This window comes from Pteronotus mesoamericanus, unplaced genomic scaffold (genome assembly GCF_021234165.1).
Source record: "Pteronotus mesoamericanus isolate MK-2021 breed Mesoamerican mustached bat unplaced genomic scaffold, CSHL_Meso_final contig_20, whole genome shotgun sequence".
In the NCBI taxonomy this organism is placed as follows: domain Eukaryota; kingdom Metazoa; phylum Chordata; class Mammalia; order Chiroptera; family Mormoopidae; genus Pteronotus; species Pteronotus mesoamericanus.
The window spans coordinates 22,699,313-22,715,347 of record NW_026555085.1 but is presented as its reverse complement, the minus strand read 5'-3'; the positions used below and the strand labels follow the sequence as shown (position 1 = coordinate 22,715,347).

At 34.3% G+C, this 16,035-nt stretch overlaps 1 protein-coding gene across 1 annotated transcript in view; it reads right to left on the bottom strand.

The window, feature by feature from the left end:
• The window catches only part of FAM83B (family with sequence similarity 83 member B), an 82,749-nt gene that overhangs the window by 53,740 nt on the left and 12,974 nt on the right, over positions 1-16,035 (bottom strand). Inside the window, exon 2 of the mRNA XM_054568829.1 lies at positions 7,584-8,087. Coding sequence (XP_054424804.1) covers positions 7,584-8,027 — 444 coding nt within the window. The 5' untranslated portion in view covers positions 8,028-8,087. The remainder of the gene's footprint in view (positions 1-7,583; positions 8,088-16,035) is intronic.

The following is a 16,035-nucleotide window of genomic DNA, read 5'->3' as shown; positions in this document are numbered from 1 at the left end:
ATTGATGGATATGCAGTCATTATTACTTTCTAATTATGATCATTTTGGATCATTACCACTGACTAGAGCCATACCTATAATGAGAAAGCAGATTATTCTTCTGTAAAATATGAATAACAAAAGTATGTATTTCACAGGATGGGTATGAAGGTCAATTTAAGGTAATGCGTGTAGATTTCTGAACACAATGTATGACACACAGTGCTCAATAATTATTACCTGGTACTCCTTACTAGATTATATAATACAAATTCATCAAATAAAATTCAAAGCTAATCCCACTTCTGATGATAAAAGCAAACCAAATTTCTTTCACAGTTTGAAAAGTGATTAGTTAAAAGACCTGAATAAATTATGTAAATGCATATACCACACGAGGAATCTGTGGCAACTGAAGAAGAGTAGGCAGATGCTTAAAGTACAAGATGACATTCTGGCGTTACAGCCCTCATCATCTCAAAAAGGCTCCAATAGCTAACCTTTATTCTATTTTATATCTCATAAGGAAAACAGAGAAGGAAAGCTCTATGTCCTTATTCTTATGAAAGTTAACTTTTGATAAGATGCCTCAATGTATATCTGAGGTCCTAAGCTTATTATGACATTCAGCTGCAAGCTACATTTTATTTGTAACATTTTAAACAAGACCTTCTACAGAGTCCAGTTATCTTCTCTTCTTCCATGTTTCTTTCACTCCCTCCTGGAATATCATTTGCCTGCCCCCTTTTCCTCAGCAGGGTTATTTTTCTGGCTTTTCCCTAAAGGCATCTGAGTTTGTAGAAGTGCTAAATTCTATCCCTGTAAAATTTAGGTGTTATTTAAACATTAGGAAAACAGTACTTTATGAACATAATGTTTCATGATGACAATCAGCTTTGCCTTCCAACAAACAACTAAAGGTGTCTTGTCAGAAAAATATTTCACAATTCAATAAGTAACTAAATAAATGGCTGGTTTTTATTTTAATCTTGGGACAGGAGGGAAAACGAATAAAGAGAAATAATAAAAATAAGCATTCTACTTAGAGGTCTAAGAATTCACAGAACTAAATTTTTTCAGGTAGTCAGTAACAATCCCTCAGAGTTTAATAGCAACATGGTATACACCACATGCAGTTCTTATGGGAACTGTTTCTCACAGCTTATTTTGGAAAAAAATAATTAAGGAATATCAAAGAATAATAATAAAGCAGAGAACATGGTTTTAAAAACATTTCCCTTAAACAGATTAAGTCATATGTACTCTAAAATAACTCAAATTTTAAATTTTTTTTTCAACAATTAATAAAAGTATAGGTTAATATTAACAGGGAAGCATTGTTCCTAATAGTAATTTTAATTTTTATTTTTAATGCTAAACTCTTTCCAAAGTTGTAAATTTTCAAGTGAAATTCTGTTACAAATAAAATTCATGAGTGATCTTTATATTTTTAATTATATTTTTTAAGAGAGAATCTTATTTTTTAAAGATTTTATTTATTTACTTTTTAGAGAGGAGAAAGGAGGGAGAAAGGGAGACAAACCTCAATGTGTGGTTGCATCTCACATGCCCCCTGCTGGGTATCTGCAACCCAGGCATGTGCCCTGACTGGGAATCGAACCAGCAACTCTTTCGTTCCCAGGATGACACTCAATCCACTGAGCCATACCAGCTAGGGCTCATGGGTGATCTTTAGCTTTTACCTGACAACACACTGATGAAGTATCTGAAACTCATAAATTACAGATGACTTTAGTGTGCAACCAAGTTGAAGACCTCATTTAAACAATTTTATTTTTATTTTTTCACACCCTTCAGATTTTTTGCATCAACAAAGCACAAAATAGCACCTCTATCAAGAAATGTTTTTTTAAGTTAAAGATTAATTACTGTAGATCTTAAATAATATTCATTACCACTTTTTGAATTATATCAAAAGTATTTAGTAAGTAATATTTCATAAGCTCCAAGTTATTTAAACCACATTTTGACAATAAATAGTAGGTCAAGAGAGAAGACCTAACCAGACATCAGCCAGTATGGACAGTGGGACAAGGACTTGGGGGACACAGAGAAAAGGCAAAGAGGCCCACACCCCTTGGCTTGGCTTGGACCTGGCCGGAGTCCTCATTCTATCTAAAAGAAGTCCCCTTATCTCTTGGTGGCTCTGCCCCACCCACCTGGCCCAGGCTTGAAACAATGCTAAAGGCAGGTACAGCCCTAAACTGGATCAGGCGTTCCCTGGACAATAAGGCCTAGAAGTAAGTTCCTCTAAGCCTGCTTTGTTCTTCCCTCAGAAGGGATGATAACCGGCTCATACTGGGAAGGAGATTTACATTATTCATAGACCCTAACCAGAGGCAGATCTCTTGTGTTCCTCCAATTGTTATCCATGATCTCTATTTTTTTTTCTGTAAACATAGCCTTTTGACATTGATTGATGAGCTTTGCTGTATACCCCTGCGCAACTGGTTCTCAATAAAAGCCTTTGGACACGGGGGTTCAGGGCCTTCTCTCCCCTAGAGGGAAGAGCCATGTCTCCTCTCCTGGCAAACAGAGAAGTGTTTGCGATAACTCGTGTTTATTGCCCCCATTGGTGACAACCCCGGGTTGGGCTCTGAGGGATTCAGAGCCCCACTCCCTTCTCAGCTGGCGGGACAGTGACCCTCAGATCCAGGATCGCCCATGCCCCGTGCTCCCCACAAACACGTCGCTCCCTGCAACATCTCTCTCTCTCTCTCTCTCTCTCTCTCTCTCTGTGCTTCTCTGTCTCTCATATACACACAAATACACACATATTAACAAATAATGCATTATAGTCAGAGAAGTATTTAAATTAATATCAAAGGACAGTAATGTCATTAAATCTAAGCAAAAGGTATCTCCAGGAAGAAACTAATTTTGACTCAATTTCAGAGAATAAAAGTACTTAGAGTGAGAGATGGAAAAGGGAGGGGGAAGAGAGGAAACTCTTAACAAAAATTGGGAACATTAGACATAAAGAAAGAGATGATCTCAGTCTAAAAAAGGCACTGATGAATACATAATTATTTAACTGGCAGGGTACAGTGGCAAAGTCATACAGACGGAAGTGACACACTATGACACAATAAAATTATTAATAAATGGACTAATTCAGCAAGGCATATAACATACTGAAATAATCTTGAGTTGATAAGTGCTATTAGAGATCTAGATAGGAAATTTAGATTTTAGATTTAAAAAACACTAAAAGGCTTTGCTTCGTATATCTTACTAAATTAATGAAAATATTGGGAAGGTACACTATAACTTGTTGACTCCATACTTAGTTAGTGGTAGAGCCCTGGTGATCAAACCTCTATCTAGTCCAGGACTACTTTTATAGTGCCAGTCAAATCCCTGGAAACTCCCCGTCATCTGTTCACCTTCCCAGTGGCGGCCACAGGACGAGCTGGCAGTTAATGTTTCTCCGTATTACTAATAACTCCCTAGGCCATAAAAGACACACCCAGGAACTGTGACTCAGGGAGGAACCAAGACCTGAACTCAGGAGATGCAGTACAGAGCACCTCAGGAATTACTCTGCCCTAATTTTCACTAGACTTTTGCTTATATATCTTCTTGATTCGGTATTTCACAAGAGTAAGATTCATATCTAACAAAAGCAGCTAGCCTAGAATTAGGAAATGGCAAATAGCATTCTGGTTAAACATTTACATATTTGAGACTATCACAAGTAATAATTTATGGATATCTACCACTGAGTGGCTAGAAGAAAAATTACTTTAATGAAAGATGACTTTTTTTAAATAATTAGAGAGGATACTTTCATAAGAGGCATTCATAGTAATTAGAAATACATGCATATATTATCTTGGGAACACCTCTTGAGACAAAAATAATTACCTGGGAAAGTCTTGCTAGATGCTATCACACTTTACAAAGTTAACGCAAATGTATTTATGTCAACTATGTAGCGAAAAATAGAAAAGGGTAGAAAAAGGGCCCTTAAAAAAAATATGGCTCTAGTAGGGCACAAGAAAGATGTTACCAGCGCTTGGACTTCCCCAAAGGAAAATTCTCAAATAATAATATAAACAAACATACAAAAGACAAAAAAACAAAAACAAAAAAAAAGCAGAAGACGAGGGAAAAAAAAACCCCTCTAAACAACATCTAAGTGAAAACTGACAAAAATAAAATGAATCAATTAAAACAAATCAATGGATTTCTAAAATAAATAAATCTATGGATTTCTAATATGAAGATTATATTCTGCTTTAAGAAGCAGAATAATTTAAAGATTATATTACTTAAGATATAAACTTTGAAGATTAAGAAACAGAACCTCACTTAAACTGGAGTTGGGGGGGCCTGTGGGGGAGCTCTGTGCGCTACCTCTCTCTGTCAAACCCCCTCTCCAGCAGGAAGGTGTTTGTTTACAGCTACTTCAGCAGGAAGGAGGATATTCTCCTCACCCAGCAACCATTCAGCCAATGAAATACTTTATAATTCAGCCAGTGAAAAGCCACTACGTTTCAAAATTCTCATTTTCCTCCAGTGGACTCTGTTTATAACATCCCCTCTGAATCTCCCCTTTCTTCTATAAAAAACGTTTGTCTGCTTTCTTCTCTGGACTTGTGCATGGTTTGCCATTAGACCACACCTCCCAAATTGCTATTCAGTTTTGTTCCTGAATAAACCTACTATTTTTGCAGGGAGAAATATTTAGCTATTTGTTTAAGGTCAAGAAATCAAATGCATATAAATTAAGTGAAATTCAAAAACAAAATATTTCCAGTAAAGATAAACAAGATATAGTATAATTTTTATTTATTTTTGCCAGGGACTTGAAGGTAAACTTGGTGATTATGACCAGACTTCAGATGTTTTAACTATTAAAAAAATTGCTTTTGGATTCTTTTAATTATTTTAACACTTTTCAATAATATGACATTTATATTCATAAGTACTTTATCTCAGTTGCACAAGAAAAATGAAAATTAATTTAAATTTTTCGGAGTGGCTTTCTGGGTTCTCTTTGATGGTTTCTAGCCCTGCTTGTTTGGCCTAATATTTCCATAGAGTTTCATAATCATTACAAAAAAAAAAAAAAAAATCCCTGAGAGATTTGGAGGCATAAAACTTTCTTCTACCTATTAAAATATACATTATTCACTTTCTGGAATACAAAAAGATCATCTTGTTTATAATTCCATGACAATTCATTGACAGTTACCAACAAAGAGAAGTTGGTGTCTGAAAACAGTTCAAAATCAGAAAGTTTATCCTGATAACTAATAAGCTTTCACTGATTTTGAGGATTATAAGAAACTGATTCATCTGCTGAGTAAATGATAATCATGAAAACCATACTTAATCTTTAAAAAGTGTCTGACAAGCTTTTATTTCATAATAATATTTATTCTTATTTTAAAAGTTCTCAGGGGCTTTGACTAGTATTAGCTAAATAGTATAAAATCTTGCAAAACATTTTCATTTCTGGAGCCAAATATCTTTAAATAAACAGTGACATAGGAAGAAATTTCCAAAATACTTCAGAAATATATATTCAATGCATATATACAGCTCATTCAACCTCAATGTTTATTGCAACTGGAGAGAAACTAACACATTCTTCAATGCTTTGGGGAAAAAAGAAAACACCTGTTATTAGATATGATTTATATTCAATTGCAACATATGCAATTTACAAGTCTCAAATAGCTCTCTTTCTTTGAATTCATCTTGGATATGTATACACAAATTGAATAAAGGTAAAAAAATTCTCTTTCTTATTTTATGTCACTTTGATTTTGTGTAAGAAGCATAATATGACACTACTGTTTTAACAGTATGGACTTTAAGTTCCTTAGCTTGTTAATGCATGTGGGGGTTCCCAGCAGACAAAGAACAGGCAAAGATTATTACTTTTACAGTCTCTCTAAATAAATAGCTGCCACATTAAAAAGAAAAATATAACAAATAGCCATGACTAACGTTCAGTTTCCAGTTAGTGCTAGCACAAGAACTGATGATACCTCCTGAATTTCATTTTGCATCACAGAAATGTGATGCCCCATAGGACACTGGCTGTGGTACAGGCTGATGATTTCATAACTAATGTTTACTATAATAATAATATTCATCTTCACTAATGCATTTTTTTAATTTTCAGTTAATGACACAGTGGTTCAAAAATATCTTGTGTCTCCAAACAGAAATTAGCAAATGTTGGTACTTGGTATTTGTTATTTTACCTTTACAAGGACTCGTATATATTCCTCACTTTTATTTTGTTGTTTTACAAAATACAATTGTATAATTTGTTCACAGAGCACAGGATAGTCCAGTTTTAAAAATACTCATGGTTCCATTCAGGAAATTGAACTGACAGTTCAATTCATTCAATAAAAGTTTGGACATCAACCATGTGCCTGATTCTATAGCTAATTTTTAACAACTGAAATAGATTAGTGTTTTCTTTAATGTAATCCTGCTAAAGGAGTTAACACAGCCTAAAAGTCAGGTTATTTGAGCTAAAGAGGTTTGGGGGGAAAAAACCCTTACTTTTGTAAAGCCTACATTTGACTAGCCTCAGATCATTGTGTCTCGCTAATATGATTGTGAGATTTTTCAGTTACTTGCCTTACAATCTACCACATTGCTATAGATTTCAAGGCTCTTGTATTTCTGTATTCCATAAATGCAAGCTTTTCAAGCATTTCTTGTTGACATGAAAGAAAGCAGCTTCATGTATGTGTACATCCTAAGGTTCCTTTTAGATTTAAACTTCTATATTGTACAGTATCCATAATTAATAACTAGACACTTCATAGTTAAAAATCATAGCTTTTTGTTCATATATTTTAAAACTCTAGGTTGAGCTCCATAAACAGCTTAGGCAATTTTGTTAGAGTCTCCAAAGCACCTATCATGGCACTGAGTACGTAGATAAGTCTCAATAATTTTTATTTAATTGATTAAAAAAATTTCTACCATTTAATATGAGCTTTAAAATAATATTTCTGAGATTTATAACCCTACCTAAATATTTAAGAAAGAACACTGAGGCCCCAAAATGGCAAGTAACTCAGGACCTTCCTTCATAATTTTATATTATTATGCCTCATTTTATATTGTTTCCATACAACTCAAGATAAAAACGTAAATCTATGATTTATTTAAAGTATAAACTATACCCAGAGCAAAAATTAAGGCTCAGTCCTGTTGAGAACAAAGAAAATTTCAGCAGATTTACCAACAACATATTTTCTTTCAGACATTAAGGAAAATGTAGGTGCTCTGAACTTATAAATATGTCAAATCATTTCATTCACAGTCCCCACACCTTAGCCTTCATGGACATAAGGTCTCTTGGGTGTATGTACAATACTATATATCAAGAGAATGAAATCTCCACCATTAGCAGGGACTTCACAACTCTCTCAAATATATGCAAGATAGGGAAGGTACAATCTTCCTATATACCCATGTGTATATTTCTTGAAAATATTAGGCATGGTCAATACATGTAGAGATTATTCTAACATACATGTTATATTATTCTGATGCTTTTCCACACATTTCAATTTTCTGTTTAGAAATAGAAATAGTATTACCTTTCTGGCTTCTTTTATCATCTTCCGAATAGTTTCCTTAATTGTAAGTAGTTGTGCTCTTGGTGGATGGAAGAGGAGGTCTATGTGGGTACCCCCTAACAGTCCGGGCATCACATATGGCCAGCCTAAGTCAAGATCTGGAGCTTCCACGTCAGACTCAATGGGCCAGTAAGTCCCTGAGGATGAGGTATCATCACAGGAATTATCAGTGCCATGTACTGTACTTTGTGCAATTTTCTGGACATTTTTCAAAATATAATTAATTTCTTCCTCAGCCAGAAAATCCGATACTCGTTCCTTGACAAGAAATTCATGGTATGCTTCTAACCCATGTTCAATCAGTGTATCAATGGCTACCCGGTACCATTCCTTGTAGTGAGGTTCAATGTAATTGTCTGATTTACACTCATCATTCAGCGAGGAGAGCATTGATGAAGTCTCCATGCTTGTAAGTGTTTGACAGCAGCACTTTCAAATGCCCATTTGTGCAGCAACGAGAAGTATCTGGGTGTTTGGAAAAAAAAAAAAAGAAAGAAAATTAAGATCAGTTAGAATTCTATAATCAAATGTTTTATAATCCATGTCAACCACTATTTTTACATTTACTCATTTCCACTACCACTATTTTTACATTTACTCATTTCCACTACCTGTAGATCAGAATGACATACATTGCATATCAAAAGTGGCATTAATTGCACCATAATTCAAAAACTACCACATGAAGATTTCCTTTCACAGACTAGTAGTTGATTTCTCATTTCCAAGGCCTCTACTTTCAGCTTCTCACCTAAGGAAATACACTTTCCTTCTTTGACATCCAGGAAGTCTATCCTTCCTAACTCTAATCTGGTACTACACATGGTGGTATTAGTTTCTATAAGCTTATTTGATTTTGGTTTTAAAATATTAAGAAATAGAATTAGAATGCAATCAGTACCTGGCCAGCCACTGATATTAGTCTTTACTGAGTACCTTTTATGCATAAAATCACATAGTGATGAAACATAAAAAGCACAGAACACTTGCTTTACCGGGATTTATTAATTAGCTAAACAGGCAAAATGCACACAACAAAACTGCTTATTACCACTTTAAACAAAGCCATTTATTGCCAAGGGCCAAATGAGTACTGCCTGCCGCCAATGCTTTCAGATAAAAGCAAGCAGAAATCAATACAGAATAAAGGAGTTATGGATATCCCTGTGCAGGAGCAGGGCTTCAGCTGAACCTGGGGTGGTGAGTGAGAATATAATCAGGTGGCCAGCATGAATATTTTCATCCCACACAAGAGTGAAAACCAAACAAAAGCACAAAACAGGTATGAGCTTGTACATTCGGGACTTGCGAAAAAACTTGGTCTGCCAGAAAGCAGGTTCCTTTCAGCAGGAGTACGAGATAACGCTGAATAGACACAATGGAGCCAGGTGTAGAGGGACACAGATTTGTGATTCAGCAAAACTTGTGTTTAAAACAATTAGTCTGGCAGCATCAGGGGAATGGAGGAGAGACAAGCAGCTAAGAGAGTCTTTCAGCGTTCAAATACCCAGTGAAGAAGTGACAACTGTATTTGAGAGACGGTACAAAGAAAGAATTCCTGAAATCTGATGGCTTGACAGCATACAGGTGAAGAAATTTAAGACATTAAGATAATTAGGGATCTCTCTGAGGAATCAAAATCTGCCTATTCAAGCTTACAACCCATCCTTCACAATGCCCCACAATGTTATTCATTCAATCACTCACTGTGTGGGATACTGAACTGGACTTTATCTCAAATAAGCGACTTTCCAGCCTTTTGAAATCATGATCTCCACTATATGGGTTCAAATAAAGTACAAACTCCATGATGTGCTACAAGTACTAAAGGACCAATTTAACCAAAAACGTATTTGTCAGTGGTCTGGCCTTATTTTAAATGTTCCACTTAACTCAGCCTTTTCAGACTAAAGCCTACCAAAATCCAAATCCTATTTGGGAGGGTAATCCAGGAACCATTACAATTTATTCACTCCTTAGCTCTAAATATGTAATAGGGGCCGCTAATCATACAAAGAAGTTGAAAAGGAATGGACAATAGGGAAACAAGTTTTGCTGGGCAGGAAGGGACCAGAAAAGATCCAGCATATGCTAAGCAGAACTGAGGAGCAAAATAAAGAATCTACTTTCGTATTTTAATGGAGACAATCCTGTCCCCATCTGTACGCTCAGAATTTTCACTGACAGTCTAAAAGTAGAGAGAGCCTAAAGATTAAATCTGATATAATAAAGAGAGAACATGTGTATGCTACTGGCGTGTAGTGTGTAGTGTGCAGAGGCCAGCGACGCTGCTAAATATCCTTTAGCATAAGGGACAGAACTCACATGAAGGAATTATCTGGCCCAAAATGTCATGAGTGCCAGGGCTGAGAAAACTTCACCTTGCTCACTTCATATGCACGGTATCATACTACTACTGAATGACCTTTTCAATGTTCATTAAAGTTATCTTTTACATGTTATACTTTGTTACCATTTGTAACAGAAAAAAGGCTTTCATCTACTTAACATAATCAATCCATTTGATTAAAGAATCCTTCCCTAAGGTTTAGTAACATGTCATTTTCATTTGGTAATTTCAGCACATGACAGGACAAGGATCCAGTGATCACATGAAAATCACACTTATTATTTGTAGTTGTTAAGAAATGGTAGTTAACTGCTGGTTGTTCAAAAAGAAATCTTGTTTCCTTAGCACTTATTTCTTAATGTTTAAAATTTAACATTTGAATTCCCATAAGATGTGATATTAAAAACCTATTACCTATTTGGAAGTTAAAATGCATAAAGTACTTTTAAAAACTGTATTGTTTTCTGAGCTTCATCGGTGCTAATATACACTTAGCTATTGTTAAAAAAATCTTCCTTGAACTACAGATGACCTGAGAAATCATAGAAATCAAGAGAACCTATGAAAGCAAAAGAAACCCACAAAGACATACTTGGAAAGTTAATCGCAAAAGAAACAATTGAAAATGAGAAAAAAAGTGAAATACCATAGAACTAACCAAACAGCAATGCCAGATACAATGATACAATGTCAAAAAACACATGACAGAAAAAATGCAATAGCCTTGAGCACAAAAGTTGAGATAATACGTACAAGGGTTAAGATAAGAAATAAATACACTTGATATTGTTCTCCTGAAGAAGCAATACTCTAACCACCATCTAGAGATATGCATTTATCACAAGGGCTGTTTTGGTGAAGGAGCAATCTACAAAGAAATTTTAAGGTAGAACAGCAAGGTAATGGCACTTGCATGAATGGGCACTGCAATATAGTAGCACCTGTATTTAGACACAGACTTAATCCTGAACTCTCAAGCATTCAAGTCACTGAACATTTGAAGGGCTTAATTGCAGATAAAATATTATTATGGGTAGGCCTTTATAAATATAAAAGCACATTATTTTATTAACAACCATTAAACATGCCCAGAATGTATATTAACATAGGCAAAGTTGATGAGTAGAGAAAAATAAAATCTTGCTATGATGTAAAAGCTGAACAAATTGCTAGGCTCATCTGCTAGTTAAGTGACTCATTCCAGAAAAATAGCCTTGTATAATAACAGACTCACATCCATGCCTCGTAACCATTACAAGTTGCATTTGATATTGAATGTTTACTGTCATTTTTGGAAAGTATAATTCCCAAATGTTAAATATGTAAATATAAATACTATGAAACAAGGTAAAAAAATTGTATTTCAAAACAGTTTGGCAGTTTCATTTATAAAACTAAATATGCAAATGGCTTATGGATACTACAATTGCTCTCTTGGGATTTATCCCAGAAAAATGAAAACTTAACTACACATAAAAACTGTCTATTAATGTTCATAGTGGCTTTATTCCTAATAGCCCCGACTGGAAGTAACTCAAATGTCCTTCAACAGGTGAATATTAAACCGTGTAGACTCATACTATGGAATACTAATCAGCAAAAACATGAACAAACTATTGGTGCACATTATAATGTAGATGAATATCCAGAGAATTATGCTGAATGAAAAAAAAATCCCCAAAGATTTTATGCTGCATGATTCCATTTATATAATATTCTTGAAATCATAAATATAGAAATGGAGATCAGATTAGTGGTTGTCAGGGTTCACCTCAATGAGTCATTGTAAGGAAGGTGTGTAGGAGGGAAGGTAAATATGTCTCTAAAAGGGCAACAGGAGCGACTTTTTTGTGGTGATGGAAATGTTCTGTATCTTGACAGTATTTATGTCAATGTATTGGTTGAGATATAATATTATAGTTTTGTCCTATGTAACTAGCAGGGGGAAATGAGTAAAGGATGCAAAGAATCCCTCTGAATTATTTCTCTCAACTGCCTGTGAATTGACGATAATCTCAAAATAGAAAAGTTTAATTAAAAAATCATACTGATGACCAATCTTATGTACCTTAAACAAAACAATAAACAGAATAGAGAGTGATAGCTTATTTGTAGGGTCAGACTGCCAGGTTCAAAGCCAATTTGCCTAATTATGGTGAAGCTCTTGGAAAGGTAACCTACGTCCAAAAGCCTCAGTTTGGTCTTGTGTAGAAAGAAGAATTAACAGCAGCCTTCACCTTACTGAGTCATTGTTAGGACTAAATGAGGTAAAGCACTTAAAGTACTTAGCTTTTAACATTATTATTATTATTGTTATTATTATTATACACTTAAACAAATAGTTGAAGTAAAATTACTATAAAGATACAAAAAAGTTTGATCGCAAATGTTTTTTAAGATGCAAAAAAGATTGCCATTCACTATTTCAGCAACTGCAGTACAAATCAACAGCCAAACCTAGTCAATTTGTTTGTGGCTTCTGATCTGAGATTCACTGAAAAGACTTCTGAAATTAATAAGTCAATAAAAGTGTTTCAAAGAGAAATTACAAGGTTCTAAAATCACAAAGAGTCTGAAGTTATAATTACTGTACTTAATTAACGTGCAAGCAGAAGATGCAAAGTCAAGACTTTGAAAGAAATACAAAAAGGATCATAGTTGCTAATACCTCTGAGGTCCCTTTTCCACCTTCTATCTTAGGCTGTTTCTATTTAACTATTGAACACTGTTATGGGTTGAACTGTGTCCTCCAACAAGGTATGTTCAAGTACAAATCCTGGGCACCAGTAAATGTAATCTTATTTGGAAATCGGGTCTTCTCTGTAGATGTAATCAAATTAAAATAAGGACATATTCAATTAGAGAGGAACCCAATCCAATATGACTGTCTTTATAAGGAGAGAGTTGACACAGACAAATACATAGGGATAAATCTAAGTGATCAGAGAGGTAGAGATTGGAACACTAAGGATTGTTGACAACATCAAAGCTAAGAGAAAGGCATGGAACAGATTCTTTCCTAGAGTCTTCAAAGAGGACATGGTCCTGATGACACCTTTGTTCAGGACCATGTACTAGGCTCTAGAACTATAAGAGAATAAATTTTGGGTTTTTTAAAAATTCTGTTGTTTTATTTTGTTACAGCAGCACCATGAAGCTTATACAAATACACATAAATGTGGCCTTTATTTTTAAACCTTAAAATTTAAAATAAAGGAACTTAATAAAAAATTAACTTGCCATTAAATTATTTCAAGTACTTTTTCCAGCTTGTGATGATATAAAACTAGTTCTCTGACATAACTTTAATCTTGAATAAATTGTATTAAAGAACATTTTACAGTCTTTGAAATACTAACAAAAGGTCTCAAATCAATTGATTTTATGATGTCTATCAAAATATCTACCTATAGAATATAAGAAAATATTTCATAAAGGATTGTTTTGGAACATCTCTGTCTCATAAAATCATAATCCATGGTCCATAACAGTTGAAAATCATGTATCTCTTTCTTCTTCAAAATTTAAGTCAACCTAAGTGCCCATCAGCTGCCAAGATTGTGTTCATTTTGAATTTGATTGCCAGAAATTTAAGATAACAATTAAAACAATGAAGAGCTACTATTAAATGAAAAATTCACTCGAGTACTCAAGTTGTCAAGGACAATTTGATATCTAATTTGGCATCTAAACTTACTAAAAAATTCTAAGTTGCTTTCATAATAACATAAAAACAATAGCTCAGTGGCACAGATTACATTCTTCCAAAGTTTAATAATTTAATACTCATTTTATTTTATAAATATCAAAGGAAAATTCCATATCCTTATACGTAAACATTTCTTAATTTCCTTAATTTCTTTTCATTGAAGATGGATGATGATATATCACTTCTCCACCAAAATAATTCTCGAGTTTATTTATATTGGCTCTCATTCAATGTATTTGTCAACTATAGTCTAAACTATCATTCAGATATAATATAAAAGCCTCCAATATATATTAAAGATATTAAAACATTATCATTCACTACCATTTGGAAGCACTAATTCCTATAGAGAAATTCATAGACCACTTCACATTGATCAGAATGGTCATCATAAACAAACAATAAGTACTGGTGAAGTTTTGGAGAAAAGGAAACCCTAGTGCATTGTTGGTGGGAATGCAGACTGGTGCAGTTACTGTGGAAAACAAAATGGAATTTCCTTAAAAAACTAAAAATGGAACTGCCTTTTGACTTGGCAATTCCACTACTAAGATTATACCCAGATTCTTATACCAAAGAATCCCGAAAAAACAATTCTAAAGAAACTGTGCACCCCAATGTTCATAGCAGCACAATTTACAATAGCCAAGTGCTGGAAGCAACCTTAATGCCCATTGATAAATGAGTGGATCAAAAACTATGGTACATTTGCATAATGGAATACTACGCAGCAGAAAGAAAGAGCTACTACCCTTCGCAACAGCACGGATGGACCTGGAGAACATTACACTAAGTGAAATAAGGTAGTCGGTGAAAGACAAATACCATATGATCTCACCTACAAGTGGAACCCAATCAACAAAACAAGCAAGCAAGCAAAATAGAACCAGAGACATTGAAATAAAGAATGAACTGACAGTAACCAGATAGGAGGCAGGAGAGGGATAATGGAAGAAAGAAGGGGAAGGGTCATCCAGGAACATGTGTAAAGGACCCATGGACAAAGCCAAAGAGGGGTAGGATTGAGGGTGGGAAGGGGTGGGTGGGGTGAGAGAGAATCGTTGGGGGAAATGGAGACAACTGTACTTGAACAACAATTAAAAAAAGTCAATATGGGTATAAAAAGAGCAACATATAAACTACCTTATTTAATGAATTTCAAAATATAAGAGTATTCACTTTAGAAAAAAAGAAATTCTCAGGAAAAAAAAATAAACCCTTTACTAAGAACATATACTTAATAGTCAAATTGCAGAGTAATAGTATATCCATGGATTAAAATGCAAGTGAGATTAAAACAAACTACTCTTTTACCAACACCCAAACTACCCCTGAATCATAGTCTGTCACGATATTCACATTCCAGGAGCTCAAATGATGGGGTTGTAGCTGTGCTGTGCCAAAGTGCTCCACTGCATCTTGGTTCTGATCAATGTGTGTAACAGGAACTAAATGAGATAAAAGCCCTCAACTTTATATTAGCCATGAAAACTGCTAAAACATGGTAAGATAGGAAGGAGTTTTATTTATAATAAAGGCTCATTTTTTTCTCTTGCTTCCTTACTGAATATCCTTTTTCTATATGTATTCAAGCAGAGCATATATTTTTGACAGAATCTTATAATGTGTTATAAGTTGAGTTTTGGTGCACCCCTTGCTTCAAATTTCTAAGATGATATTTACTTTGCCTGCTGAAAAGATTTGTGATACCTAAACACTTTGCTTAGAAGTACGAATGCGATTAGGAAAGTTTGTTTCTTACTTTAGTGGGACAAGGCACTGCCTACAGTCCCTCTTCCCAGGTTCTCCTGAGTCACCCTTCACAGTTCAGTTTCATTTTTTTATGTTAAATAAACATTACACCCACCCATTTTCAAAGGCAAAACAAACAAACAAAAAACTCAAGAAACCCAAAAGCCGCCTCTAGTGTTTTTAACAGCATGGAAGAATGCTTGCTATGATGCTGTGTGAATAACAAGCAGGCTACCAAAGTAGATAAGAACAACATTATAATTAAAGAAATTCATCCAAAAACAAAAAGGAAAACATATACATAAAAATAACTGGTTGTCTTTGGTGGTTTTATGGCTCTTTTACACTCGGTAAAAAACATATTTATCAGAGGTTTACCAATGAATATGTACAGTTTTGCATTGGACAAAAAGAAAAATTTTCAAAGAAAGAAGTACCCTAATAGTTTTTATTTTTCAGTTTAGAATATCTCCCTTTCTTTTCATTCATATACTACCTTGACTACCTATAATAGATCATTCAAAACCCTGTGTATAAAATAGTTTAATATTAGTAATTCTTACAGAGAAACACATGAGCAAGTACAGAACACTGAGAAATTA